Genomic DNA, 27,590 nt, shown 5'->3' on the forward strand with positions numbered 1-27,590 from the left:
TTTTTTTTTTCCGGTACCGGGAATCGAACTCACAGCCTCAGGCTTGCCAGGCAAGTGCTTATGCCACTGAGCTATATCCCTAGCCCTATAATGTCTACTAGTAGCCTAAACTAAAATAAAAATATAACTAGCTTTAAAAAATCTGCTTTATAATCTATATAAATTTCACTGGAAGATACTTTTTTAAAAAGTTTTAATCTAAAACACTATTTTTCCAATCAAATCTAGTAGAGTTCTGTTGACTATAAATCTACTCAAAGGTTTTATATTACATCTTATGACAAGTGAACAAAGGAAAATTCATTCCTTTAGCAGGATAACTTAAAATTTTCAAAAACAAGAAGTAGACTAGCAAAGACGATACTAACTGACCCACCAAATGCTGAACATTATTTATAAAACTATGTTTATCCACTAGGCACCATAGTACCCAACAACATTAAAACACAATAGCCAACACTCACTATCTAAATCAGCTAATGAACTGACACAACAGGTGGTTATTTATCACTAGAGGAAGTCCTGCAGTTTACCCTACCTCTGAACAAATAACGGCTGTCAGATACACCCAGGAGCCTAACGAGATGAAAGACGTAAACTCACAACCCAAAGGAGAAGGATGACGACCCCGCTACTACTACAGGTAGACTTGGATTCTGTGACTTCAATACTTGCAAAACTTTTGAGGCAAGAAAGGAGAGAAACTCAATTTCCAAGGAACCCAGGTGAGAGAAACACCATTACAAAGGTAATACCAAGGTTTGTGGAGCAAATGATAGGAGGGAGATTCTCTCAACTAATGTTGACACTGTACGTAAAAAAATTATTCCAGAAAAAAAAATATAGAATGAGTAACAAATCAGGTCAATGGCCACATTTTACACATGAGCTTCTGGAGCCAGTAAAGTTATTATCCAACTAACCAACAATGGCAGGTCAAAACTACCACAGCTTTCTCACTCCAATAACATTAGTGGGGGAAGAGGGTGAAAAGGGTTCCTAAAAAAGAAGAGGGTACCTAAAAGGAACACACGGAGCTTGGTAACAACCTCACTTAAATTCTGATATGCCTCACACAGTGATATGTAACTCTTCCTTTCTAAATAGGCATTTTCCTTAGTTTGGTATTAATCCAGTCTAGAAGCAATTTATCTCAAAGTAACAACCTAAAAGCAACTTCAGTAAAGAATTTAAAGAAAAATGCACTAAATTACTTGGGAAAGCCAGTAATTCATATTCCAAGACACTCTGAGAGAGCAAATAACTACATACTCACAATGTAAACATTCTGGAGGGACAGTGCCAAACTACAGACAAAACCCTAAATATACTATATACGCAAACAAGCTTGATAACTGTTATAAATTTTTATTATTAGAATTATTTTAACCAAATGTACACCTGAATTAGTCACTAAAATTATGCAATAAAATTACTGATTTTATTCCTATAAATCAATGTTCTAGAAAACGCAAAACAACCAGCTTAAAATACTAAATTAAAAACTGTATCTGAAAAAAATCTAGTTGAATAAACCTTGTTATCCTGATTGTTTTATTAGGGTCACATTACATTCTGCACTGAGAAACAGATATTCATTCATTTCTGGACTTTCCTATTAAGACATTTGCAACAGAAATTAAATTTCTAAATCTTAACATAATGTATAGTAGACACCATTAATTCAATGTATTACACACTTGAGAGGATTAACAACTTACACAACATAATTTAATAAGTTAATAAAATATTTGCATAAAAGCACATTTAGAATTTTGAGCTCATTACATTTTAAAATTTAAGACCATACTGAAACAACATATCAAGCTGGTCATGTGGCCGAGTGGTAGAAGACTTATTCAGTGAGCATGCACAAGGCACTGGGTCGAACACCCACAGTGCAGAGAGACAATTATACCATAATGTTTTCTATGCATTAGGGTTATAGTATAAATATATATTTGCATATTTATAAAACGTGGTTCTTTGCCTAATTATCAAATGGACCAATATATACTCTCCAAGTGCCATAAGAAGAAAGAGAGAAAGGGACAGCAAGAATATCAGAAGAAATATCAGATCAAGAGCTGCCACATTTAATGAATGACAAAAATATAAACACCACCCAAGCTAAATGAACCTCAAGTAAGATGAATGCAGAGATCTATACCTACACAGAGTATAATCAAACTCTTGAAAGCAAAAAAGGGACTCTTCAAAGTTATAACAGAAACAACTCATTACATATTAGGGATCTTCAATAAAATTAGCGGGAAATTTCTCACAAGAAACTCGAGGTCAGAAGGCAGTGGGCTAATATATTCGAAGTCCTCCAAGGAAAAAAAAAACCATAAAATTTAAAAGAAAATCCTGCCTAACAAGAATTCTATACATGGTGAAACTGTCCTTCACAAGTGCTGGAGAAATTAGGACATTCCCAGGTGACCAAAGGCAGAAGACATCTGCTCCCGCTAGAGGCCATGTGGGAAACACCCAAGGGAGTCCGAGTCCTTAACAGCTCGAGGACTGGAGACCACACAGAAAAAGACCTCAGTGAAGGTGAAGACATGGACAATTATGAAAACCAATACTCCTGTAGCAATTTGTAACTATTTTTACTTCTACCTGATTTAAGAGATTAATATATTTAAAAACTCCGTTTGGCTAGCATGGTGGTGAGCAGCTATCGTGCCAGTTACATATGAGGTTGAGTCAGGCGTCCAGAGTGAGCTGGGGCAACACAGCAAGACGCCATCACATACATACACACGGTATGTGTAAAAATAAATAAAACATCAGCCTGAAAGCTAGTAGTGTTTTAACTTGGTTTTGCTGTACCTCTTCATCTTGTTTTCTACATCATTAAAGAGACTAATGCATTTTAAAAAATTACTCGCTCGTGTTTAGGGGCACAAAATGTATAAGCATATAATTGTGTGACATCAACATTTGAAAGAGGTGTAGATGAAGCTATGAAGGAGAACATTTGTATGTTGTTGGAGTTAAACTGGTGTAAATAAAAATCTGTGTTAACACCTGCAGGAGGTTAAGTGCAATGACCATGGCAACCAGAGAAAAGCACAGAACATATACAAAAGAAAGGAATTTAAGCATTCTCTACAAGAAAAATCAACTAAACACAATAAGAGAGTAATACAAGAAATGAGGGATAAAAAAGCCCTAAGATATATCGGAAACAACAAAATGACAGACACTCTTTCCTTAATTTCTTTAAATGTAAGTGAATTAAACTCTCCCATCAAATGGCAAAGACTGGCAGAATGGACTAAAAAACAAAAAACAGTATGTCTCAACCATATGCAAGAGACTGACTTCGCTTTAAAGACACAAACAAGCTGAAAGAGAAAGGGTGGAAAAAGAGATGATTTTAACAGAGAAAAAATTGAAGCAATTGTGCGAATACCTAATTGTATGATACATATATTTTCACATGACACTAAAAAGATGAATAGCAAACTCAAAACAGTCCAGGAACTGGGAATAGAGCTCAGTGGCAAAGCCCTTGCCTAGCATGAGTGAGGCCCTGGGTTCCATTCCTAGCACTGAATAAAAGAATTTAAAATAAAAAAACAAAACAAAACCTGACCCAAAAGTCCTCTAAATTTTAAACCACTGTTTTCTCCATGAAATCATCACATACTTGCAGAGAACTCTTGGCCACAGGTTCTATTTAATCACTCATGTATTTACCTCATTAAGGTGGCTTCACAGAAAGGAAGATCTATAAGAAAATTTAAATAGAATTACACAAGAAAGTTAAGAAGGAATGCCAAATTAATCTAAATAGTAAGCTTTCAAAATCAGACCCAGTTAGAAGTAGAGACAAGAATACAACAAAACAAACCTGTGACTACATAAAATTATCAGAGTACACTTTTTTCCTATTTAACATGAATTATCACTTATTCCTACCAGTTCTAAGGAGTAAGAAAATAAATCAGAAAATGTCCAGAGTATTTTCTATAGATTACAATGATTTCATGACAACTGTTTCATTAGCAACCATTCATTAGCTCTACCATCCCTCTGTGCACTTATATAAACATGTATTCTTATTCTCAATTATTCACTTTCAATGTTTTAAAAAATACCAGCTCTCTAGCACTACAAATGTGATAGTCAATTCTTCTAACGACTTGTAATCTTCAAAAGGAAAACAATCCTTTTAAACTATGAAAAGTGTGAAGCTGTTCTGAATTTATTAAGCTTAAAATTACTTATGCTATTTACTTATTTCTAGAACATAAAACACTTAAATTCAAACTCACAGAAACTCTATCTGAATTTTCTACTTTCCAAGGCATAGGAAAAGAAAGTACTACAGGTAATAAAAAAAAACATGATTTCTAACCAAATTGTGCTTTCTAAATCACAATTTATTTAAAACCACTATTTTCTGGGCAAATTAAGCTGTAACTTTCAACATTACAATATCACAAAGCTGCAACACAACAAAAAATGATAAAAGTACCCTTAAAGCGGCCTATACCACCCTAGCAACAGGCAGACTACATGACACACAGCGAGCAAACACTCCTTTTACTCATCCAAGATAGCATACGCAATAAAAAGCACTACATGCCTGAGACAAGCTTCACTTACTCTACAAATTAGGTTGCTCAGAACGTGAAAGGTCTTCAAGTTCAGTTATTCGCCAACTCCCTTTCTCATCAAGAGAGAAAACGCATTCTTTTAAGAAGAAGCGCTCATCTGTGGAAACTTCCTAATTAACTTGGTGCAAACCATGTGCAAGATGGCAGTTTTCCACACTGCTTCAGCATTTTAATTGGCAGAAACTGCTTAGCAGCCTATTCGCAGACCCCTGGTGATTAAGCGAGGGTCAGCCCTCTGACTGAACGAGCCAATCCCAGGAAACAATCGGTTTCCATTAGGCACAGTATACAGCGTATTCGGTTTACAGCGGTCTTTGAGCAAAGTTAATGAGGTAGTGGCTGTATCACTATGGGAGATTTATACAGAATAAGTTAACCTTTCTTAATGGTGCGGCAGTCATTAAAAATAATTACTAGCAGGGCATTCTCGCTAACAATTATTAGCATTCATCAGGACATAATTAATTCAAGCTGCATTTCTGACAATGCTAATAACCACCTGCAAACCACTAATCAATATTCACTATGAGTAACGTACTTGTTTTCAAAACAAGTACAATTTCCTCTAAGGCTTTTCTGAGCGAATAAGCTGTAACTTTCAATCTTAGTACATTACACATCTGTCAAGAGCGTTGTTATAACATATAGACTACGGCAATATTACAACAGACAGCTCTAACGAAGAGTTGGGATCCACAGCTGCTGTGGAAATAAGAAACCAGATTTTTTTAGAAACCTTTAGAATAAAAAACTGTTGGTTTTCATTCAAAAATAAGACCATCTCGTCCCCTTTTTTTCCTGTGCAGAAGAAATGTATTTTATTTTCACGAAGTTGCCTCCCAAACTCCCCTTTTCTTCTGCCGAGGTGAGAAGGTCCAGGTGCTGGAGGCACCGTGCCTGTGCTCCTCAGCTACTAAGAGGAGAAGAGGAGCGTGCAGTCAGGAGAGCAGACTGGGCGGCCATCCTGCTGCTCGGGAGAGCGGAGCTGTCCCGCTCTGCCCCGCTGCTCGGCACGCCGCCCCCAGCTTGTCGGTCTCACACAGCCATCGGCCTCCCTGGGCCTCCTTTTCTTCACCCCACTGGAAACGCAAGTGCCCATCGCGTGGGCTTAATACATCAAGTGAGCCACGTGCGGTGGGCCGCAAATGGAATCTCGGCTCTTGGAAGGCCAAGGCAGGAGGAGGGCCTGAGTCCAGGAGTCTGACACCAGCCTGGGCAGCACAGCAAGACCCATCTCAAGAAAGAATGAATGAATGAATGCAGGAAACCGCCTTATAAAGGTATTTAGTTCAGCATGTGGGAAGGTCCCATAATTACAGCCTATTATAAATAATGCATTTTAGGATTCTTTTCCTAATAAAAAATTAGCCTAAATTTAAAATGTAGGTGCCTAGGGAACTTAACCTTGAACATGCAATGTATTCTTTTTTTAAACTTTATTTTAAAGGGAGTAGTAAATGAGCAAAAAAATAAAAAGAGCAATAGCAGCATACCGGCATCACAAACATAAACAAACTAAAGCAAGAACATTTAAAGTGATACTGGGTTTCAAGACAAAATAACACAAATTAACAGTGGTTGTTATATTACATATTGTTATCCTCAACTATGCTGCTCAGATTACCAGATGTAAGAATGGACGATTGAGGGGCTGGGGATTTAGCTCAGCGGCAAAGCGCCTGCCTGGCAAGCGCAAGGTCATGAGTTCGATTCCTGGTACTGGAAGAAAAAAACAAAACAAAAAGAATGGATGATTGTTCAAACCATTAAAGAGAATAAGAAAATAATTATTAGACCAAACATTAGAGATAATACAGAGTTTCACTAGACAAGATGGTAGGAATTCACCATGACAGTTACATTGCATATTTTCTTCAAATCAGTTGCTCAGATAACCAGATACAAGCATGCAAAATTGGTCAGAACATAAAACATTTTAAACATTAACTGTTCCTTTCAATATACCATCAGACATCAGCAGTACAGTTATCGCGGCTATTCATATATATATATTTTTTTGCCTTCCTTCTTTTTTCTTCTTTCCCTCATCCCAATTGTTCCTTCCTTTGAGCAATTTCTTTCCCTTTCCTAACATCTATCGTATGTTTTGAGTTTTACTTACTCTTTCAGGTTCCTACACCAGGGAGACAGTATGTCTACACATGTGGGTCCAATTTACTTCAACTAGAGCATGGTCTCTAGTTGCATCCATTTACCTACAAAAGCCTCCAGTTTATCTTTTTTTATAGCTGAGTATACTCCATTGTATAAAAATACCGCATCTTTTTTAACCATTTCTCAGTGGATGGGCATCTGAGTTGTTTCCAAGATTTAGCTATCACAAACTGTGCTGCTATAAACATGGGTGCACACTATTGCTGTGGTATGATGTTTTTAATTCTGGGAAAATACCCAGAAGGGGAATAGCTGGGTTCATGCAATGTCTTCTTTAAAGCTTTAAGAGGTATCTCCAGCCTGTAAAATTCTTACACGCTGGAATCTAGTATTCCCAAACATTCAGTCCAGTACTATGAATTTTGTAAAATTCTGTTCTTTCAGTCCTTCACAGATAGCATTTTAGTTACTCTGGTTAGAGCTCCTGGGCCACTGCCTCTTAGGCAACACAAGAGAACTGTGTTCATCATCATAAATTCATGGTAACCCATCAACGTTTCACAAATGGTGAAGTAATCGCGAAAGCCCCACTTGTTCTGAAGGCACTTTACTACTGGTGTCAGCGGCAACAGTGATGGGCGTTCACTGACTGCACTTCAACAAGCACCACCCTTGGGTCTACCTGGGAGTGCGGGAGCCTGCCATGCAGCAATTTCCTCCCTAGATCAAGCGTGAGTGCTTGCTTTACATCCAAAGTTGTTTTTACAACGGCATTAGGATTAAAGAGATAAAAGCTCTGGTCACTACCTCCAAGCAACTGAAGTCCAACCAAAACACGCTAAGCCAGTTATTAAGGGTCCCTGAGATCTGCCAGAATGAAGAGAGCTCGTGGTGAGTCGGGAAGGAAAGCTGAAGCACAGCACAGCAGGAAGTCAGGCTGGAGGGGCTGATGCCTGAGCTGCATCATGAGGAAAAGAACCATAGAAAAGGCATCACCTACTGTCAGCAGATGGCTCAGGGCAAGGCTAGGACAGAAGAAATGAATGAAGGCGAAGACAGATGACAAAGCGCAGGTCTCACATAGGGAAGGCCTGTGGGCCACACCCAGGGCTGAACCGTGCGACAAAGCAGCACAGGGCAGTGATGCAGGAGAGGAAGCTGTCACGACACCCAGCAAGCTCGTGGGATGCAAAGGAAAGCACTAGCACTGTGGATATCCGGAAGAATTCATACTGTAGAGGGAGCAAAGCTCACAAAATCAAGCCAGATTTAACTACACCGAGAAGACGCTGGCTTGGAGCTTTCATCCCACAAGTCTCAGGGTGTGCAGGCTCTGTCACTTTTTGGGCTTGAGACCTGTGGGAGAGTTACTTAACGTCTCCATAGCTCAGTTTCCTTACCTATCAAAAAAAAGAATCACAAAACATCAGGGTTACTCCTAAAATTTAGTGGGGAAAAAATGCACATAAAAAACCCTGCACATAGAGACAAAATGATAAGAATCCTGGCACGACCATTTCCTCCCCCAGGGAAGCGGGCCACCACCCACTTCACAAGACGGGTGCGAGAGGATGTGGCTAACACAGTGCCTGCAGTGTGTATTAGTCAGGTAAATGAAAGACAGTGGATTAACTAAACAATAACTGTCAGCAAGTTTTGTATCAGAGCACTGCATTCACATTCTAGAAAGATAAATCTAGTTTAAGTGCTACAGTCATCTTGCAGGAGGAAGAGGCACATAGGCAGGGAGGGTAATGAAGTTACATGAAAATCCAAAAATAAAGTTATGACAGAGTAGATGCAGTTAAAAGAATTTTAAGAGACAGACTGGGCTTCAAAGCTGATTATACAAGGAAAAAAGAGAAGAATAAGAAAAAAGCCAAAGATTCCAGATTCTATCAAAAATGAACTGGAATGGTATCTGAGACTCAGTTAAGAGGTACACAAGGTTATGCAGAGGAAGCTTTGAAGCATTATAAGAAACCTGTGCCCAGCACCATGGAGCCCCAAGCAGCCTGACAGAGCGTGGGAAAAGCTGAGAAAAACTTAGTAACGGCACCGATCGGACCCTAGCCGGAGCTCTGCAGAGGAAATGGGGCGGACGCCCAGTGCCAGCCAGCTGCGTTTCGGAGACATTCCTGGAGTTCAGCCACACCGATTCCCTTTTCATGCCTTCTAACATTTAATCTTCTTTGGTTTCACCAGGGGCCCCTAACCTGCTAGAGATTAACCTGCCACCACAACGAATACCTTCGTTTAGGGGCTCCTTTCGTTACATCTGCTCGTCACGAAGGCTCCGTTTCTGAACCCCCTCCCCCTCTTAATCCAGCTCTCCACCCATCCACAGCACAACACCCCTCCACCACACCACAAGAGATGAACGAAGGCACCGTGCTCTTCCCGTCTTCTCCAGCGCTTTCTAAATGTGGACGCCTACACCAGCTTAAGGCCAGTCAGAGTTTTACACAGACTGCATTCTAACTGCACTACAGCTTAAAAGGTAAGTACAGGCACTACAGCGCTTAGAGAAGAACAGCTTCAATCTCCTTCTTACCTGATGCCCCTATGCTTGCCTTATCTTCAGGAATGAGATGCTTCTCCTTATTTAAGTCTTCAACTAGAAGTCTGTCAAAATGCTCGATGCAGAGTCTGCTGTCGATCTGGTAGAGCAGCGCGGGGCACAGGTACGTGAACAGTGCAGGGGAGATGGGCGTGTTGGCTCCGTGACCGAAGTGTTTCAGCAGCTGAGTGCCGTTCAGACACTGCAAGGAAACCCACCACGAGCGGTGAAAGGAGGCCTTCAGGGTTAAGCAAATGGTATACGCGAATCACTGTATAAAAAACAATCCTAAATGTTTCTGGAAAATAGCGTATAACACACAGGTATCTAACCCAAATAAAGATGTTTTACAGGCAATGATGATAAGGATACACTCAACTACACCAGTCCAGATTCTTAAGATGTTTTATGGATTTGAACCATTTTTCCACATATAAAAGATCATGACTCGTAACTATAGCCCAAGAGTCTACAAGGAGAAAAATAATTTCCCTACCAAACTGCAATCATCAATGACTTCAAATTAGTAACACAGACATTTTCACTGGCAAAGATGCTCACAACCAGAGCACCCGCCCAGCATGCACAAGACCCTGGGTGTAACACCCAGTGCAGCAGCAACGACAAAATCTACTAAGAAAGAAGATGAATACAGTACTGGAGAGCTGCAGCCCACATCGACTGAGCGGGGCCAGACCGGAAGGCAAAAAAAGGCAGCTTCATCCGGTGCCTTAACACTGAGGAGCAAGCGCGGAGCAGCCAGCTGCAGGAGCGCTCCCTCGGGGGGCGAGGTGGGGACCGCTCCACGCACGTCCGCGCACTGACCTGTGTCCGTGCTACCGACTTTGTCTATGGCCCAAACTAAGACAAAGCAACAACAAAGAAACACTAAATGGCAAAGAAGAAAGCCAGAACATTCAAAGACACAAAATGATTCTTCTCCGGTCTCAGCGCCCCTGGGCCACCACCCCACTCAGGCACAGAACCTCCTCGGAGCCCGAGCCGTCAGCGAGGCGGGCACTGAGGACCACACTGGCCCGAAACAGGGACACGGAGAGCAGGAGCCCGGCCTCACCAGGGAGCTCCAGGACAGCACTGCGGGAAGTCACAGGCCTCCGCAGTATTTCAAGTCGGTGCTCATAAAAAGCAGTATGCGATAAGGCGCCAGGGAGGAAACCCACCGCTGTGCGCTCAGATGGGGACGGGGACAGCAAAACGCCATCTTCCACGTCTGCAGCTGCCGCTCTCCAGTCGCGTAAGCGAGACACACACACGACACGTTCTCCTGAGCTTCGATAAAAACGCTAAAACTCAGGGTAAGCCAGTGTGCACACTGGCACAGCCTTAATGAGACAGAAGTTAACGTGCTTGCAACTTTTTAAGAACCAAGAAGGAGCAGTGAAACGTGAGGTGTGCGGGAGTGTGACAACTCAGGAGGCTGCCAGCACCTTCTCCTCTCTCTCCACTGCAGTCTTGTTGTGCTCACTCCACGCTCACCCCGAGTGTGGCGAAGGCCTGAGAATAAACTGAGCTCCTCACTCCGCAGGCTCCACGGACTCTCAGAGAGCGCCCGGCGGGCACATGCACCGAACGCCTGCCTGTGGGACTAAAACCGCGACGGGACCACGCAGCGGCTGACTCCCAGCGCCGCCTCGAGAGGCCGGGCCAAGTAACACGAAGTGCTCATTTGTAAATATCTACACACCAGCCGGTGGTAACAGTGAAAAGTAAAGGAGAGTCAAGCAATTCACATGAACATGGTAAAATGAAGAGCTAAAATAAGGAATATTTGTTTGGGCTTTTTTCCATTTTTTGAGACAAGGTCTTACTGTGTAGTGCAGGCTGGCCTCAAACTCACAACGATCCTCCTGCCTCAGCTTCCCAAGCACTGGGAATACAGGCATGCGCCACCACACTGGGCAGGAATGTTATGTGCTAACTATGTGTAAGCACATAGTTTTGATGAACCTGATTTGAGAATAGCAGGAATAATGCAAGTCACACTGACTTGGGTTACTTCATACTTCTGCAGGAATGTTACCTGATGGTGTCCAGATAAACATCTGAAGCAAGTTAAATGTGACTGACTAAGCCAGGCATGGTGGTGCATGTCTGTAATCTCAGTACTTGGAAGGGTGAGGCAGGAGGATCTTTGCAAGTTCCAGACCAGCCTGTGCTACAAAGTGAGCTTAAGGCCAGCCAGAACTTCATAATGAGACCCTGTCTCAAAAAGACCAAAAAAAATCAAAATACACCGGAGCTATTACAAGTTGCAGAGCGGCGTGAGCCGTCCAGTGGAAACTCACCTCATGGTGATGGTCATCCTCACCGTGGTCCTTGTGACTAGCAGCTGAATACACCGCACCCTTTTTCACATGCGGTGCTTCTCGCTTGCGCGCGTGCCGAAGCTCACTGTCCTCGTCCGGCGCGTGGTCCTGGTGACCGTGCCCGGGGTCGTGACCATTGTGCTCTGGGTGGGCGTGGGGATGGCTGGGGTTATGCACTCGATCGGGCTTGTGAACCCGATTATGCTCATAGGGTTCGCCCTGGGCACGGGCAGGGGGGAGGCCTGGCGTAATGACCTCCGAGTTCTCGCTATTCTTCCTCCCTTTGTCCTTCCGTCCTTTCCGTGGCTTGAGCTCTGCCTGCTCCTGCGTCTTGTTGGCCTCTGTGGACGGCGCGTGGCTCGGCTCCCCTCGCTGCCCGCGGGCGGCGGAGTCATTCCGGCTGTGGCGAGTGCTGTTGTGGTCGAGGTGATGGTGTGGACGATGGTGGTGACGGGGGCGGTGGCTGTGGTCGTGGACGTGTTTGTCGTCAGACCTGGCGGACGCTTCGCGGGTCTCCTTCTCGGGGTCACACCTGTGGTTTCTCCGTGCTGTCACGGTGGTCGCAGTTTGGTTGTCGGGGCTGACAGGACCGTGGGTGTGCTGGTGGCTGTGTGAGTGGGAGTGCCTGCCCTCCTGGACAGCCAGCATGTCCAAGTGGGAGACGTGATCGTGGCCCAGATCCTCGTGGCTGATCTCCACCACTCTGATCTCTCCCAGGCCCAAGTTCGTTAAAAGTTTCTCCAGACCAAAAAAGGACAGTCTTCCATTTTCACCGTAACGGTCGAAGAGTCTTTCAATATAGTATCTCTGCTCATTCTCAGCATCCTGCAAGGAGAACCTGCTGGGCTCGGGCTCCGTCACCCCGCGGTGGTGTCGATGCAGCTCCTCGGGGCCGGGGCCGTGCTCCCCGTGGCAGTGGCTGCAGTGATGGGAAATGAAGGTCAACAGGCAGATGAGGCAGAACTTCGTGTGCACGTGCACCTTCATTTCTGCTTCTCCTGCAGAGACCGAGAGACAAGCTTTAGTCCACATGGGCGCACGCGCCACGTACTCACAGACTCGCCCGCCGTTCAGTCCACAAGGGCAAGACCTTACCCTGCTTCTTGCACGGTTATCAATCATTCCTTCCCTCCCTGATTCCCTATAAAAATGGTCCTTTTTAGCTGGGTGTGACGGGGTACACCTGTAATCCCAGGTACTGGAGAGGCTGGGGCAGAAGGACTGAGTTTGGGGCTGGGGAAACTTAGTAATATGCTCTCTCAAAAAATAAAGTGGTATGGGATGTAACTAAGTAACTGCTAGTACTGTCCAAAAAAAGAAAAGGAGGTATGGGCTTTTAACTAATCGTAATAGTGTACAGCCCTTCACACTAACCAGTTCACCTTGCTCAGAACTCAAAGTCTCCTGACTCCGAGTAAAACACCCAAGAGTCTATGTCCATCCATTTACACAACGATTACTGGCTGCATTCCTTTCTGGTTCTCTACAAAAAAAAGTTTGCTGATCTCTGCACATGGAGGAACTCATCAGTAAAATAAGGCAAGAAGATGTAAAAATGATAAAATGAGTAAGAATCACAAAAAAATCAAGCTGTCACTACTTACAAGTGGCAGAATTTGATATAAGGAGAATCCAAAAGAATCTCTCAGGTTCATTTTGTACCGCTGCTAGACATGAGAACAATGGCCTAAAGCCGTTCTATTTTTACGTACCAGAGACATCAGAGAATGGCAGTGACAAACAGTACCACTTATAAGGGCACACAGAAAGGACTAAGCCTAGCAACAGATGTACACGACCTTTGCACAGAAAGTACCACACGTTAAAGCCCTCCACAGGCGGCTGCAGCACTTCTATGACTGGGTGAACCAGAGCTCCAATGCAATCCCAATCCAAGTCTTGGAAGGGGAGCCGGAATAGCTGAGACGCTCTTGAGGAAAAGATGGAGCACTTGTCCTACTACCTATGGAAGACAGTGTGGTATCTGGTACAAGAACAAAATAGACCAAAGGAACAGAGTAAGAATCTAAAAACAGGAAAGGGCACCCTCTTCCCTGCTGCTTCGTCAAATATATTTCATCTAGGAGAAAAATAAATAAAACTTGACTCCTCCAACAACCAATTACAGATAGACTGTGAACCTAAATCTGAGACAATAAATATTAAAATAATAAAGAACTGTGCAGTCCAATATAGTAGCCATTAGCAATATACAGAGATTTAACTCTGAATCAACCAAAATTAAATGAAAAATTCAGGTTTTCAGTTACAGTAGCCACATTTTAAATGTTCAGTATCCACACATAGCTAATAGTCACCATCTCAGATTGCAGATTATAGAAGATGTCTTTCATTATCCACATCTTCCATAACCTGCAGGAAAGTACACTTCTAGAATCCTGAAATACAGTCAGCCTATAACAGAATTTGTAAGTTTTCTAGAACAGTTGGAATTAACTTCGTATCAGTCTAGTCAACACTTTACATGTGAATCTTATTAGCAGGATAGTTGACATTGCTTTAATGCTATGACTTTTAAATAGTCATGTGTTTTACAGTTCCCGCAACTCAGACTCACTGCATCTCAAGTGCCCAGCAGCTACATGTGGTTAGTGACTATTGCTAGGAAAAAGGACAGATTTATATTTATTTGGGAAAGTAATTTTAAGGCCTTCAAGATAGGACACAGCTGGTGTAGCAGTGAAGACCTGTAATCACAACTACTTTGGAGGTTGAGGCATGAAGTTCACAAGCACAAACCCAGTCTGGGCAACTCAGCAAGACCCTGCGTCAAAGCAGAATTTTAAAAATGGGAAGGAAATGGAGCTCAGCGGTGGAGCCCGGTGCTAGTGCCCAGAGCGCACAGGCCATGGCGTCAGTGCAGAGCACTGCAGAACGAATGAATGGATGAACGACCGAACCAAAAGGCGAGCCTTGGGGCGGGGAGAGACTACCACCATGTGCAATCAAGAATTTTTAAGAAACTCCCACAAATCAAGACAAGAATTACGGAACAACCCAACAGAGCATCCTGAAGCACCTCTTAAGAGTAGCCCGTTACTGAGAAGCACAAGAAAAGATGCTCAGTCTCCGTCATTACGAAAACGTAAATGAAAAGCCAAGTTAGATACTCCAGCAAACACACCAAAGAGACTAAAATAGAAAAGACTGCCAATAACAAACGCAGGCAAGGATGTGAGCCACGTGGAACCCGCGCACACTGTAAGTGACAGTGCAGAGTGGACTCCTTCAGGAAAACTCTTTCACGGTATGACAAAAGACGATGTCCACTCGGTCACTCCACTCCTGAGCGTGCACGTGCGCAAAGAAATGCACCTAAGTGGACACCAGAAGACATGAACATGAACGTTCCCATGGCCGTCACTCATCACGCCCCAAACCGGAAAGAAAGCCTAACTGCTCACCAGCAGCCGAGTGAGCATGCGAGACAGAGCACACGAGACACCACTCGGGAAGCAAAGCGCAAGTGCAGCTTCAGGCATCTGCTGAGATGAGTTTCACGATCACTAGACGGAGCAAGGTGACAAACACCAAAGCGAACCGTAACTGTAGTAACATCCAAAGTTTAAAATGAGCGGAACTAGACCGGATAAGGACTGCTTTTTGAAATTAAGCTAGGAGGTGGTAACTGGGAAGAGACTGCACTGCAGGGGGTCAAAGTACGGTAATGCTCTTTCCTGGGAAGTCGTCATGCGAACACATCACGGAGCTCTGGGAACTTCCTGACACATCAGGTTGTAACAACAAGGTCTTTTTTTTTTTTTTTGTCTTTTTGAGACAGGGTCTTGCTATGCAGTTCAGGCTGGCCTTGAGCTCACTTTGTAGCCCAGGCTGGTCTCAAACTCGCAACAATCCTCCTGCCTCAGCCTCCCCAGTGCTGGGATTACACCCATGCGCCACCCCGCCAAGCTCAATGAGGTCCCTTTTAAAAGTTCTGGAGATGAGGGGCTGGGGATTTAGCTCAGCGGCAAAAGCGCCTGCCTGGCAAGCGCAAGGTTGTGAGTTCGGTTCCCGGTACCGGAGAAAAACCAAAAAAAATAAAAAATTTTAAAAAAAAATAAAAGTTCTGGAGATGAGCCCAGGACCATGAGCATGTCAATCACGTACTCTGCAGCTGAGGTACATTCCCAGTGATAAAAGCACAGTGACAGTCTAATTTTCTCCAATGAAAACCAGTGGAAAAATGTATTTACATACAAAATTACACAGTTCCTTGAAATGAGCAGTGTAAGAGAAGAAGGCGTATGAAGTCACTAAAAGCAAAATTCTCGGCCGGGCATGGTGGCGCACGCCTGTAATCCCAGCACTCGGGAGGCTGAGGCAGCAGGACTGTTGGGAGTTCGAGACCAGCCTGGGCTCCAAAGTGAGCTCAAGGCCAGCCTGAACTGCATAGCGAGAACTGTTTCAAAAAGACAAAAACAAAAACAAAAACAGAAGCAAAATTCTGTAAAAGACATTATTGAAACACAGGAAAGTTCAGAAACTATATACAAATTTAATTCAAGGCCAAGCAACATTCTAGTAGCTAGGTTTGGTGTGTGTATGTGTGTGTGTGAGAGAGAGAGAGGGAGAGAGAGAGAGAGAGAGAGAGGGAGAGAGAGACTCGATAAGCGGAAGTTCTTATGAAAAAACAAATAAGTACAATCAAGAACATCAGATTAGTAACATTTACGGCCCTCTCATAAAGTCACGCAGTTATACTAACTACAATCATGGAATTGGCACAGGGCCAGAAAACCAACCCGGAGAGCAAAACAGAGTTCAGAGAGTGAATCGATACTGCCACCTGTGAAAACGGTTCTCCACGCCACACACGAGTCAGCTCTGAAGGGAAGACCTGTATGTCAAAAGCCCAGTCCTTAACGAGCTTTGGAAGAAAATACAGAAGAATGTCCCTGTGACCAGTCAGGGAAAAACTTTTTAAACACAAAACACAATACTAAAAAAAAAGTTTGACTGATATAACTAAATTCTTTAAAAATTATAGGAGTGCCATAAACAAAGCTTATGACAAGCCATGTACTAGAAGATAAGTAAATAATGCATATAGAAGATCAGTTTCACAATACATAAAATGTGCACTAGTAAGGAAAAAACTCGAATGTTAATTACACAGACAAGTAGACAGAAGATATACATGGACAGGCTGACCCAAAAATATGGCATATGCTTAAATAATAATAAAGAACACTGGGGGCTGGGGATTTAGCTCAGCGGCACAGCGCCTGCCTGGCAAGTGTGAGGTCGTGAGTTCAATTCCCGGTGCCGGAAAAAATAAATAATTAATTAATTTTAAAAAAAAAGAACATTCAAGTGGACGATATAATGCCATCAATCCCTTAAAAAAAAATACTCCCCCTTCCTTCAAACACACTTATCCCATCACATGAGCCACTTTCTCAAGCAGTTCGGGAAGTTCTCTGTCATCTTTACCAGGGGAGATCAAAAATATGCTGATGCTTCTTCTGAGCGCTATCCAACAGGAAGGCAGGCTTGTGACCCAACTTATGTCCCAGAAAGTCCAAGTGACCAAGAAAGGTAAATGTTCTGAATCAATTCAGGGTATCAAGGAGGCCCAGACATTGCAACTAAAGATCATAAGCAGAAAACTTGGTTGTTAATAATCTAGACAATGTAAATCAAGACAATGCTGCAAGGCACAAACAGGAGATAGTAACAACACTGCCCCTGAGATTGAACAATACTAGCAAATAGGCTGGCAGATGTGTATACCAATTTGATATGAACACATTTTATGGCCCCCAAATTCTTTTAGCTAAACTTGCATTTGGGCACAAGGGAACAATCTGAAGAATGTTTACCACAATACTTTTTCAAATGTGAACTACTTTGTACCATGATGCTTTGGTTCCAAGTAACAAAATACTCAACGAAAGCTAGTTAACACACAGAAAACGTCCACATAGAAGGAATTCGGAGGACGGATGACTTGTTACAGCATCTAACACCTAATGGCTCACGCTCACTCACCCTGGGTCTGTCCTGTCCTCCCATCTCAATGGAACTGCTACTACTGTTACACTCACTCCATATTTACTATCCAAACAGATGTAGCTTTCTCCCTTTTGAGCTGGGAAGGACAGTCTTTTCTTCAAGTCTTCTCCACATGATCCCTTATGTACTTTTGACTGGGTCTGTATCACATGCCCAGGCCAAAGCCAAACACCAGTAGAAGAAAACTGTGCTCGGCTAAAGCTGATCAACATTCGCTTTCCTAGGTATATGTAACTGGGAGAGAACTCAGGCGAGTCCAAAGAGTAACAGCCCCCAAGAAAAGGAGGCGCACAAAACATGGCAGCTGGGTATGTAAGCGTTAGTTTGTCCACTGAAAGCAAATCTATCCGTGAAAGAACAGATAAAATATGCGTGGTACATTACGTAACTACTGTGGTTGTATTGTGTGTATGGGAGGGAGCATATCTTAACAGGCATATTTCAAAAACATAAAAGATAAATTGCCAACCAGGGGTGGAGGCACGTGCCTGTAAGCTCAGCTACTCAAGGTGGGGGTTGAGGAAGCAGGCATACAAATTTGAGGTCAGCTGGGTAACTACTGAAACTCAGTATAGCTCTCCCAAAAAAGGGCATTACGGAAAGAGATAGCTGCTGCATCATTTATACACAATTTTAAAACACCCGAATTACCTTCCTCTTGGATACACTGTATATGCACATATTTGTAGCAATACTATTGGAGACACACTCATGGAGATGATTAATCACTGCAGAGTTGCAGTACAGGTCTATTTAACTGCATCTATCATATTTTATTTCTTTAAAAGACAGAGGAGGAGGGGTGGGGATGTAGCTCCTCCCAACAGAGGGGGAGGGGTGGGGATGCAGCTCCTCCCAACAGAGGGGGAGGGGTGGGGATGTCGCTCCTCCCAACAGAGGGGCAGGGGTGGGGATGTCGCTCCTCCCAACAACCAGAGGGCCCCTGCGCTGGATCCAAGCACACACATGAATGAAAGAACGAGCTGAGGCAAACTGACAAGGCATTCTGCCATTCTTCCGTTCCTGTCATAAATCTGATTCCCCGACCTGTATCTGTGGTTAATCCCGCAGCAGGATCACAGGGAACGAGAAATGGAGATTACTGCAGCTTGTCCAGACAGCCAGGGCTGGCAAGGGCTTCATCTGTCCTCGTGAGTCTGAAGCAAGCTACTCATGCTTGACAGTCTCTGGTTATACCAATAAAGTACCAGACGCTCCTATTTATTTTAAATGGTGTTTTTGTTTTGTGACTATTATGATTATCTAATTAAATTAGATTGAATTGCATGTGGCATGTATGGCTTAAGAATGATAACAAGTAGTCCATAAAATATATTTAATTTCAAAGCTACATTAAGTTTGAGATGTTTTTTAAATCCAAGTATTTCAGTTTCTTCTACAGTCTCGTGGGTAAAGTCACCATTTATTTTTTCTCATTTCTTGAGACGGGGTCTCTCTACACAGTTCCAGGCTGTCCCTAAACTCACTGCGTACCCCAGGCTGGCCTCCAATCCTCAGCCTCAGTCTCCAAGTGCCGGGATTACAGGCACGTGCTACCACGGCCGCTTTGTCACCATTTAAAATACATCCATTTTACTGGTGCACTGAAGAACGAGAAAGACCAACTCACTAGTATGCAAGAGGGCGCACACGCTTAGCCCCGGAGCGGGGCTAATAAAGGGAGACATTCTGAATTAAATAAGTAAAATTAGATACTTTATATCATTGTTAACATGGTAAGTTCCTCCGCAGATATTCTGTCTCAAGTAAGATCATTTATTTTATACAAATGAACAAAGATGAAAACAGCCTTAAGAATGTTTAACTAAGCAGTTTTGCTTCAGATAGAAGGAATGTGAGACCCACAGGATGCAGCCATGGCTCAAAGGTGACCAGACCACGGCACTGCCCTGACCGCTCAGGTTCAGGGTTCTTCTGCCTACACCAACATATCTGTACATCCTCAAACCACAACATGTCAGACCATGCTATGGCAACTCCCCTAACATATACTACAGAGTTTTTTCTTTTTTTGTTTTGTTTTGTTTTTTGAAACAGGGTCTCACTACATAATGGGCTGGCCTTGAACTCACTTACGTACGCCCGGCTGGCCTCAAACTCACAGCAATCCTCCTGCCTCAGCCTCCCAAGTGTGGGATTACAGGTGTGCACCACCATGCCTGGCTAGATTTTTCTTCAAAGGAAAGGAAACTGATTCTTAATGCCTAACCAATGGAAATGTGACTGTGACTATCATGTGATTACTTACCAAAATGACTAGACAAAATAAGAAAAATAACTAGTACATACAAAATATTCCAATCTCTTGTTACTGTAAAGGCCAATCAACTTAGTACATACCTTATATGTAATCTATTCAACTCATTTAATTTCAAAAAAATTAAAATGTTGAAAGACCAAATGTATATTAGTATTTGTACCTCAATTCTCTCTGACATACATTCATACATACATACATATGCTAGCAATCATTTTAAAATACTGTAAGTTGCTTAGAATGGTCTTAGAACTAGTCTTTTCAATGTTTCCCAACTGGTACTTTGAAGGTCAATGAGGTAGAACACTGAAAGGGAAATCACCCAACTGAGGTTATATAAGTAACCATGCTTTTAAGTAAGCTAATGTCACTATTTAATAAATGGACATAGTTTCCTGTGTGCAAGGACTTCATTTTTAAAGGTTTCATTACAGGATTTCTTTAAATAAAGTAGGTGGTATTTGTATCTTCAATTGCACAAACAAAACTTCCACATTGAAGGGCTTGGTTGACTTATCCTCACAGGAATGAATGTAAGCACGTACCAATTTAGCTTCCTTCTGTGATTCAACAGCAGGAAGTGCAGACTCCATGTAAAGGGGCCATGACACTATGTGCACAGTAAGAAATATTAGTCAAGGAGCCGAAGATCTGCGCGGGATCGGACTGTAGCTTGTTAACACGAGTTCCTGGGCAAGTTACAATCTCTTTAACTCTTACTTATTACCACTTGTAAAATGGGCTATTATTATGTTTTATTTTACAGTAACTAACAGAACCAAATAATGTACATATTTTTGACATGGTAAAAGGCACACATGATTTTTTGCACAATATAAATGCTATTTAACGTAAGTTATTAATGGTACTTTAAGTTGGATTTCCTCCCCATTTCTGACTTATCCATGAAATGTGTTATTTTTATAATACCGCACCCTGGAATCAGAAACTTTTTTATCTAGCTCATTCCAGCACTGCCACTACACCTACCAGTTGAACTAATGCATATGAAGCTGCTTTGAGAGCAAGTATATCAACTTACAGTCTGATTATTAGACACTGCACTATATTTCACTTAAACTACATAAAGTGCAGCGCCAAGGGAAAAGTCCCTTTGCTGTACTCCTCTGAATGGATGTGCAGAAAGAGTACACGAGTACAAGCGGCATCCGTCAGCCCAACCAAGGCCAGCTCCGGAGGACAGAGGCGTCCGGTCCAGCAGTACTTGACGAGAAACTGGGAAGACCTGCCGCAACACGCCGGTTCACTGACATCATAATTCCGCACTAGATGAAAGTACCAGGGTAAGGAGCTGTCAGCAGGAAACACACAACCCTCTCAGAGCTTCAGGGCCTGCTCTGCAGTACCCCACTACATCAACTGCCTCATCTACAAACTCACGTTCGGCTCAGAATGCCAAAGCAGCCCAGTAAATAAGTAAACAAGGAAGCTCAGTTCTGGCACTCTCTCCCCTTTCGCACCGAAATTCGTTCCAGTGAAAACAGTACCTGTACGCTAGCCGAGCTGGGGTATAATTCAACGCTTGTCCCATTTCACTAACTTAAAAACACACACAGACTATAAACACTTGTGTTTAAGGTACCAAACCAATCACCAGCACATCGAATCCATCTTTCCCGCACTCGAAACACTTACGTACAAAGCTGCATTTCGCACTAAATGTCTGAACAACTACGCGCATTTCTGCTCTTCCGCCTTTCATTATACGGAATCTGGAACCATGCTGAACAGACAACTTTTCATAATTCTACTGCATCTGCTCTGCTGTTTATGAATACAAAAAACAACGTGAGATTAGTAAAGACACTGGCTGGGACGCCGTTAGCAGACACTAAATATTGATACACCTTTTGAAGCTACTAAAATGTTTGTGATTTTAGTTAACCCAGTAACAGGTCTGAACCTCCTTCCGTTCCTGGTGCGTATAAGACTGCAGTAACGCCTCATGAAGAGTTGTCTTTTTTCTTAGGAAAGCCATGGCCACTGCCTCAGGTCTTTATCACTGTAACCTCCTTCACTCATCCCTCTGTTTTTCCCTTGCGGGTCTGTGTCACTGGTACAAATCTGATTTTGCAGGAGCCTGACATTCCTACGAACTGCCAGCTAAAACGACCCTTCTGAGGCCGGGCGGTGCAGGGCAATGATCACGCAATCTCCTGGGCAATTTCTGTAATGTAACATTGCCATTTTTTTAATGCTGCTGACAACAGCGGCTACTACTTCCCCACAGGGAAGCTTTCTGCCTGATTAATTATAGCTGTCCTTTAATTATTGTGAGTCATCAAGGGCCTTGTATTTGTCCAACAAAGTGAGATGATACAGGCTGGCTGTTTAGCAGGCTCTCACCAAAATGCAATCCAAATGCCCAAACTACTTCACTGTAATAAGCAAACTACCAGTTTTAGTTAGCAATCCAGTAACAACTTTATTACCAAGTTTAACAGTTTCTAGTATATAAGAAAACTGTGTGAACTGCTAAATGTGCCATCTTAACCACAGTCCCTTACAGAACTGCATTACACAACAGAGCTGATACAGATTCTGGTATGTATACAGATACAAAGAACTAAAAGGAAAAAGATAAAAATTATTAATGTCAGAAAAAGGAATGCAGGAAAGGAGAAGTAACAATTTACTACAATAAACCAGCTGTAAATAACATTTATTGCTTAAGAAGACAATATTAACTAATGTTCTAAACGAAGTTATAATGTACTGAGGAAGCGGAGCACAGGAAATGGAAGGCACACACAGAAGGGGGGAGAGCACTGGATCTCCCTTCAGCCAGCGGATGCTGCCTGCATTTCCGGGAGTAAGGGACGCGCTATGTGGAGCTTCGGTCATGAATAGCTGAAGAATCAACCAAGTAAAGGAGCTAAACTAGTTCTTCATCCCTTTGGCCAGAAGAAAATGCAAGAAAAACTAGTTTTTTTCTTTTCCCTGTAAAACTTCATGCAGCCATTTGATGCTTTAAACTATATCCACATGGAAGTCTGATTGAAACCTCCCCTCCAAAAAAGGCACGTCATTACAAATTTTTAAAAGTGTTGACTTAACCATAAAAATCACACCATATGTGGAAGAAAACCACTTATAATTCAAGATTTAATCATAATATGCAAACATTTTAATCCAATTTACACTACTGCTTTTGGTAACTTGCTTGTAACTAATTACTAGATGTGAGGAAAGACGTAACAACTGTAACTTTTTAGGTCTAGCTGCACAGTGTCTGGATTGTTTTCCAGAGGATGAGCCTGGCTTTGCTGCCACCAGAAGTATGACCGGAGGTCCTGAGGGGTAGTAAATGATGGTATATTTTCAGTTTCTGTTTTAAAAAGTGTCCCTGATGTCTTAATGTTTTTACAAATATATGAGCTTCACAAGACACAATTTGGTCATAGTTTCTGCATCTTTCAGAGCTATTGGTACACCTGTGCAGTTTGACTGCAATGTTCTCCCTGTCAGTATACATGTTTCATGTGCACGTAATGCAACCTATGTGTTGCATTTTCTCTTGATTTCTAAATTTAAGTTTTTTCCTCCCCAAAAGCTTTACGAAGATGGGAAGGAAGAGGCAAACAGGGAAAAGCGGCAGAGGCAGGGAGAAGGCCTAAAAACAAAAGTACATGTACCAAATACCCACAAACGCAAACATGCATACTGCAAGTATGAGCTAAAAGTAGCAATATTATGGTAATAATGAAAAATGGAAGCTAGGCATGGTGGCGCACTCCTGTTCTCCCAGTACTTGGGAGGCTGAGGCAGAAGGATCACTGTGAGCTCAAGACCAATTTGAACGACAGAAAGGCTGAGTCAAAAATAATGAAAATGAGGAAAGGTGATCCTAGAGGTGGAGGGAAGGAAGTGGGGATGGGAAGTGGAATGAAAACAGAACTGCTCCTCCTCCCAAGATGAATGTAAACACGTTCCTCCTCCTCCCAAGAGGAATGTAAACGCCTGAGAACTCACACACATGCGCTCACCAACTGCCCTGCTATCAAGGGTTTTATTCAGGCAGGTTCCAGAACAGTAAGGACGAACCTGTTAGAGCGCTCAAGGATACAAACAGCCTGCTGCGGCACGAGTCCCACAGGCCCACCACACTGCCCTAGAGGAATGTCACCAAAAGCAACGTATGGAGTAAGGATGGGAGATTAACAGGCTGGCCCACAGGCTGGGTCCGGTAAGAAAACTAACGGTTTGTGGGCCTGTGGGATCCATGACAATGTACTCACCCCGCCAGCAGAGCTCAGAGGAGAGATGGCAATGCGTGAACCAATGAGGACGCTACTGCCCAGGAATGCTTAACTCACAGAGTGAACTTGTCCCATGGGCCGCAGTTTGCTGGCCCATGGTCTAAACCCTCCTACATCAGTAATACAAGGTTATTTCCTCCAGCACTCTCACTCACTTTCTCATCCCTAAAACCCTTTCTGACTGGGATGGGTCATCTCCAAAAGGAGGGCGCATGTCAAGGATGAAACTATGACTCGGAAATAGTAACATGAGCACTGGTGTCATCTGACACTTTCCTCTCTTTCAGCAGTGAAACATCTTAAAAATGAGTAATCACAAGTATTTATAGAATTATACAATCTACTGTGTAGACTGTAAAGATAAAGGCCACTTAAAATTTTATACTTACACATGCACAAACCTGTTACCACCACTAGCTTCTTCTCTAACATCTTTAACATTAAGTCTATTCAATACCCAACTCTGTGTATTGACAGCCTAACAGCCTTATGTTCTGATGGAACAGAAAAATACCACTTCACAATTATTTGTGTGGTATCACAAATTAATGGGTTGTTTTTACATTTCTGGATATCATGTGTGATGTCCCCAACAGTTGGAAATATTTTCAGTGTTGCTATAAGTTGCTTCACTACCTACTGAATACATTTTAAAATATTTCAGTAAACTTTTACTGTTTGAGAATGTATTTATTTCAGAGAAACTATAAGTCACTGGAGAGCCCACTCACAGAATTTATAGCAACTAATAAGGAAAAGTTAGATTTGAATACTTGCATAACCTGAAACCTTAGCATTTACATAAATAACTACAGGAAATTTTGGGATGAAAAGGACCTTGAAACTTTTTCAAAAAAAAATTCATGTCACAGCTCAAAATAAATGTAAAAGCTCACCATATGAATTTGACATTTTGAAACTTTATTATTAATACAGCTGAAACAATACAGGTATATGGAACTATCGTTAACATAGATCCAGCCAAAGGTTGATTGTTGATAACACCCTTTTCAAGACAAGTAGCCCAGATTAAGTAAGTCATTATTCATATAAAAAACTAATTTCAAAGATACACCTTTAAACAATTTTTTGGGGGAAAAAAAACCCACATATGCTTTTACAAAGTAACTTGTTAATGTTATCCCCTTCTACCTCCACCTCCAATTTTTCCTTCTTTGGAAAAACTGAAGGGAAAAAATAATCAAAATGAATCAACTCTGAAGGACCACGTCCATTTAATTCACCACTCTAACCGCTGGAAGAACCCCAAGGGTAGACCAGGTGTATGGTGCTGAAGAATCACCCTGTAATTTAAAATGGTGCACAGCTGCCTGGCAAGGGCAAGGTCGTGAGTTCGGTTCCCGGTACCGGAGAAAACCCCCCCAAAAAATAAAATAAAATAAAATAAAATGAAATGGTGCACAGTAAGACCGGCAGCAGGTGCAGGCGAAAAGATCTCAAGAAAACTGCAAGGGCAACAGAACACTAGGGGGCAGCAGCAAACTGCTGAGGATAAAGCGCAGCAGTCTACGGGCAAACTTCAAGCTATGGAGTTTCGTGTAGTTATAAACATAAAACATAACATACACACCATTGTGATGGGGATGGAACCCGGGGCGGCCTGAATGCTAGACAACCACTCTGCCACTGAATTAAACCCCCGGCTTCCCAAGGATACAATTTTCATGAGAATGATACTGTAGCAAAAGACGGCTTAAAATGAAATTTGTTATTGAAACATTCAGCTCTGTTTTGTTACATTTCTCTTCCGTTTCCTACTGTTCACTTTCCTTTATGGCCAACTTAGGAATATCAGTTTTGCTTCATCAGATGAGCACTGTAATAGGTAAGAGCTTACAATTTTACGCGAAGTATGCTTAATGCTAAACTTAAGGTTTTTTTCCAATTAACGTTTTTAAACTTGATTAGAGAAGTACACAAACAAGCTCTGCAAATTCCTTTAATGCACCGTGAGCGCTGCGCGACAAAAAGCTGTGGGGTACGTGTGCCATCGGAAAAGGTAGTTTGGCAGGGGTGAAAGGGTACAGAAATAAAAACCGTGGGGTAACTGTTTCCTCCCAAAGGGCTGATAGAAATGATCAAACCTTATTCTGGGAGTAAAATTATGAAAAAAGAAAAAGTACTCCACAACCAATGAAAGAATGAAACTATAAAGAAAAGACGATTAAACAGTGGACTTTTTTAGTCCTTAGGTTCATTACCTCACTCAACGGACACAGTAAGCTCCGAAGGTAGGTTTCATGGGGCTTCATGTTCATACATAAAAGACTAGAATAACGAAAGCAACTTGCTTTTATTAAGGTAACCAGAGTTAACAGTGGACCAAGGCTTTGAATCTTCAATGCCACCCCACGCCATACATTCTAATACTGGCCAACACCGACCATGGAAGAGGGTGGACAAAACAAAGCAACCCTGACAAGTTTTCTTTAAATGAAAACAAACGGGGAGGGCTGAGGCAGGAGTGTCTGAAGTTTGAGGCCAGCCTGGCCAACTGAGCAAAGGGCAGGGGGCTGAAGATGTACCTAGCACAGCACTTCCTGCACTCAGTCCCCAGTACTGTGCACATTTTTAAAAAAACAAGTGTTCATCCCAGCTGCTGAATGATTTTTCTTGCTATAATACCTACACTCGACCTTTCCATAAATAATACTAGAATTTAAAAAAAAAAGACACTTCCCCTACAATGCCCACATTCTCCACCTGAGGCCTCCTCAAAGTACTTCAGCAAAAGAACTGTGCTAGCTTTTGCGAATGGAACACAAATTCGTACCTGAAGTACAAGTTAAACATCCCCTAAATGAGAATCCAAAATGTTTTGGGCACTAACACGTCGGGTGAATCCACACCTGACCTGCTGTCTGCGATCGCCTAGCCGCCTCGTTTCAAACAGCACCCAAGTCATTCTCGCACACGGGTCTGTCGGCAGAATTCAGGCTTAGGGAGGGAAGACAGGTGTGTCTTAACTTTAACCAGCCACCACAGTGTGGCGGTTCCTCCACGCTCCCAAATGCAGGCAAAAAGCACAGCAGGAAATTCCTGAAAGAAATCTTTTAGATTTTTTCAGGATCGCAGTCCCGACTAGTGAGTGATCCTGGGCGCTGCTGCTGGAACTCAATGCGGGGCCAAAGCGGGGCTTACTTCACCAGGGGCTCCTGCTGCAATCGCGCATCTGCGACAGGCCTGCCAAGCACCCGGCACCGCGAGACAGAAAGGTTACAGGCGCCTCCGGCGCGCCCCGCTCGGCTTTCCGCATAGCGTGTGTCGGCGGCACGGCAGGCGCGTCTCTCCCCCGGAAACGCTCGCGGCGGGGAGGCCGCGGCCGCCGGGCGCGGGGCT

At 42.8% G+C, this 27,590-nt stretch overlaps 1 protein-coding gene across 2 annotated transcripts in view; it reads right to left on the reverse strand.

The window, feature by feature from the left end:
- Positions 1–27,590, reverse strand: part of Slc39a10 (solute carrier family 39 (zinc transporter), member 10) — a 53,156-nt gene that overhangs the window by 24,800 nt on the left and 766 nt on the right. The window contains exons 1-3 of one of the 2 annotated variants that reach the window (XM_005373284.2): positions 27,393–27,482; positions 11,616–12,634; positions 9,304–9,511 (exon numbers count right to left, since the gene is read on the reverse strand). In XM_005373284.2, the coding sequence (XP_005373341.1) occupies positions 9,304–9,511; positions 11,616–12,623 (1,216 nt within the window). In that variant the 5' untranslated portion in view covers positions 12,624–12,634; positions 27,393–27,482. Of the gene's footprint in view, positions 1–9,303; positions 9,512–11,615; positions 12,635–27,392; positions 27,483–27,590 lie in introns of those variants that run through there. The other variant, XM_005373283.2, reaches the window with a different exon arrangement.

The sequence above is a fragment of the Chinchilla lanigera genome, unplaced genomic scaffold (genome assembly GCF_000276665.1).
Source record: "Chinchilla lanigera isolate Chin_1 unplaced genomic scaffold, ChiLan1.0 scaffold00002, whole genome shotgun sequence".
Lineage (NCBI taxonomy): Eukaryota > Metazoa > Chordata > Mammalia > Rodentia > Chinchillidae > Chinchilla > Chinchilla lanigera.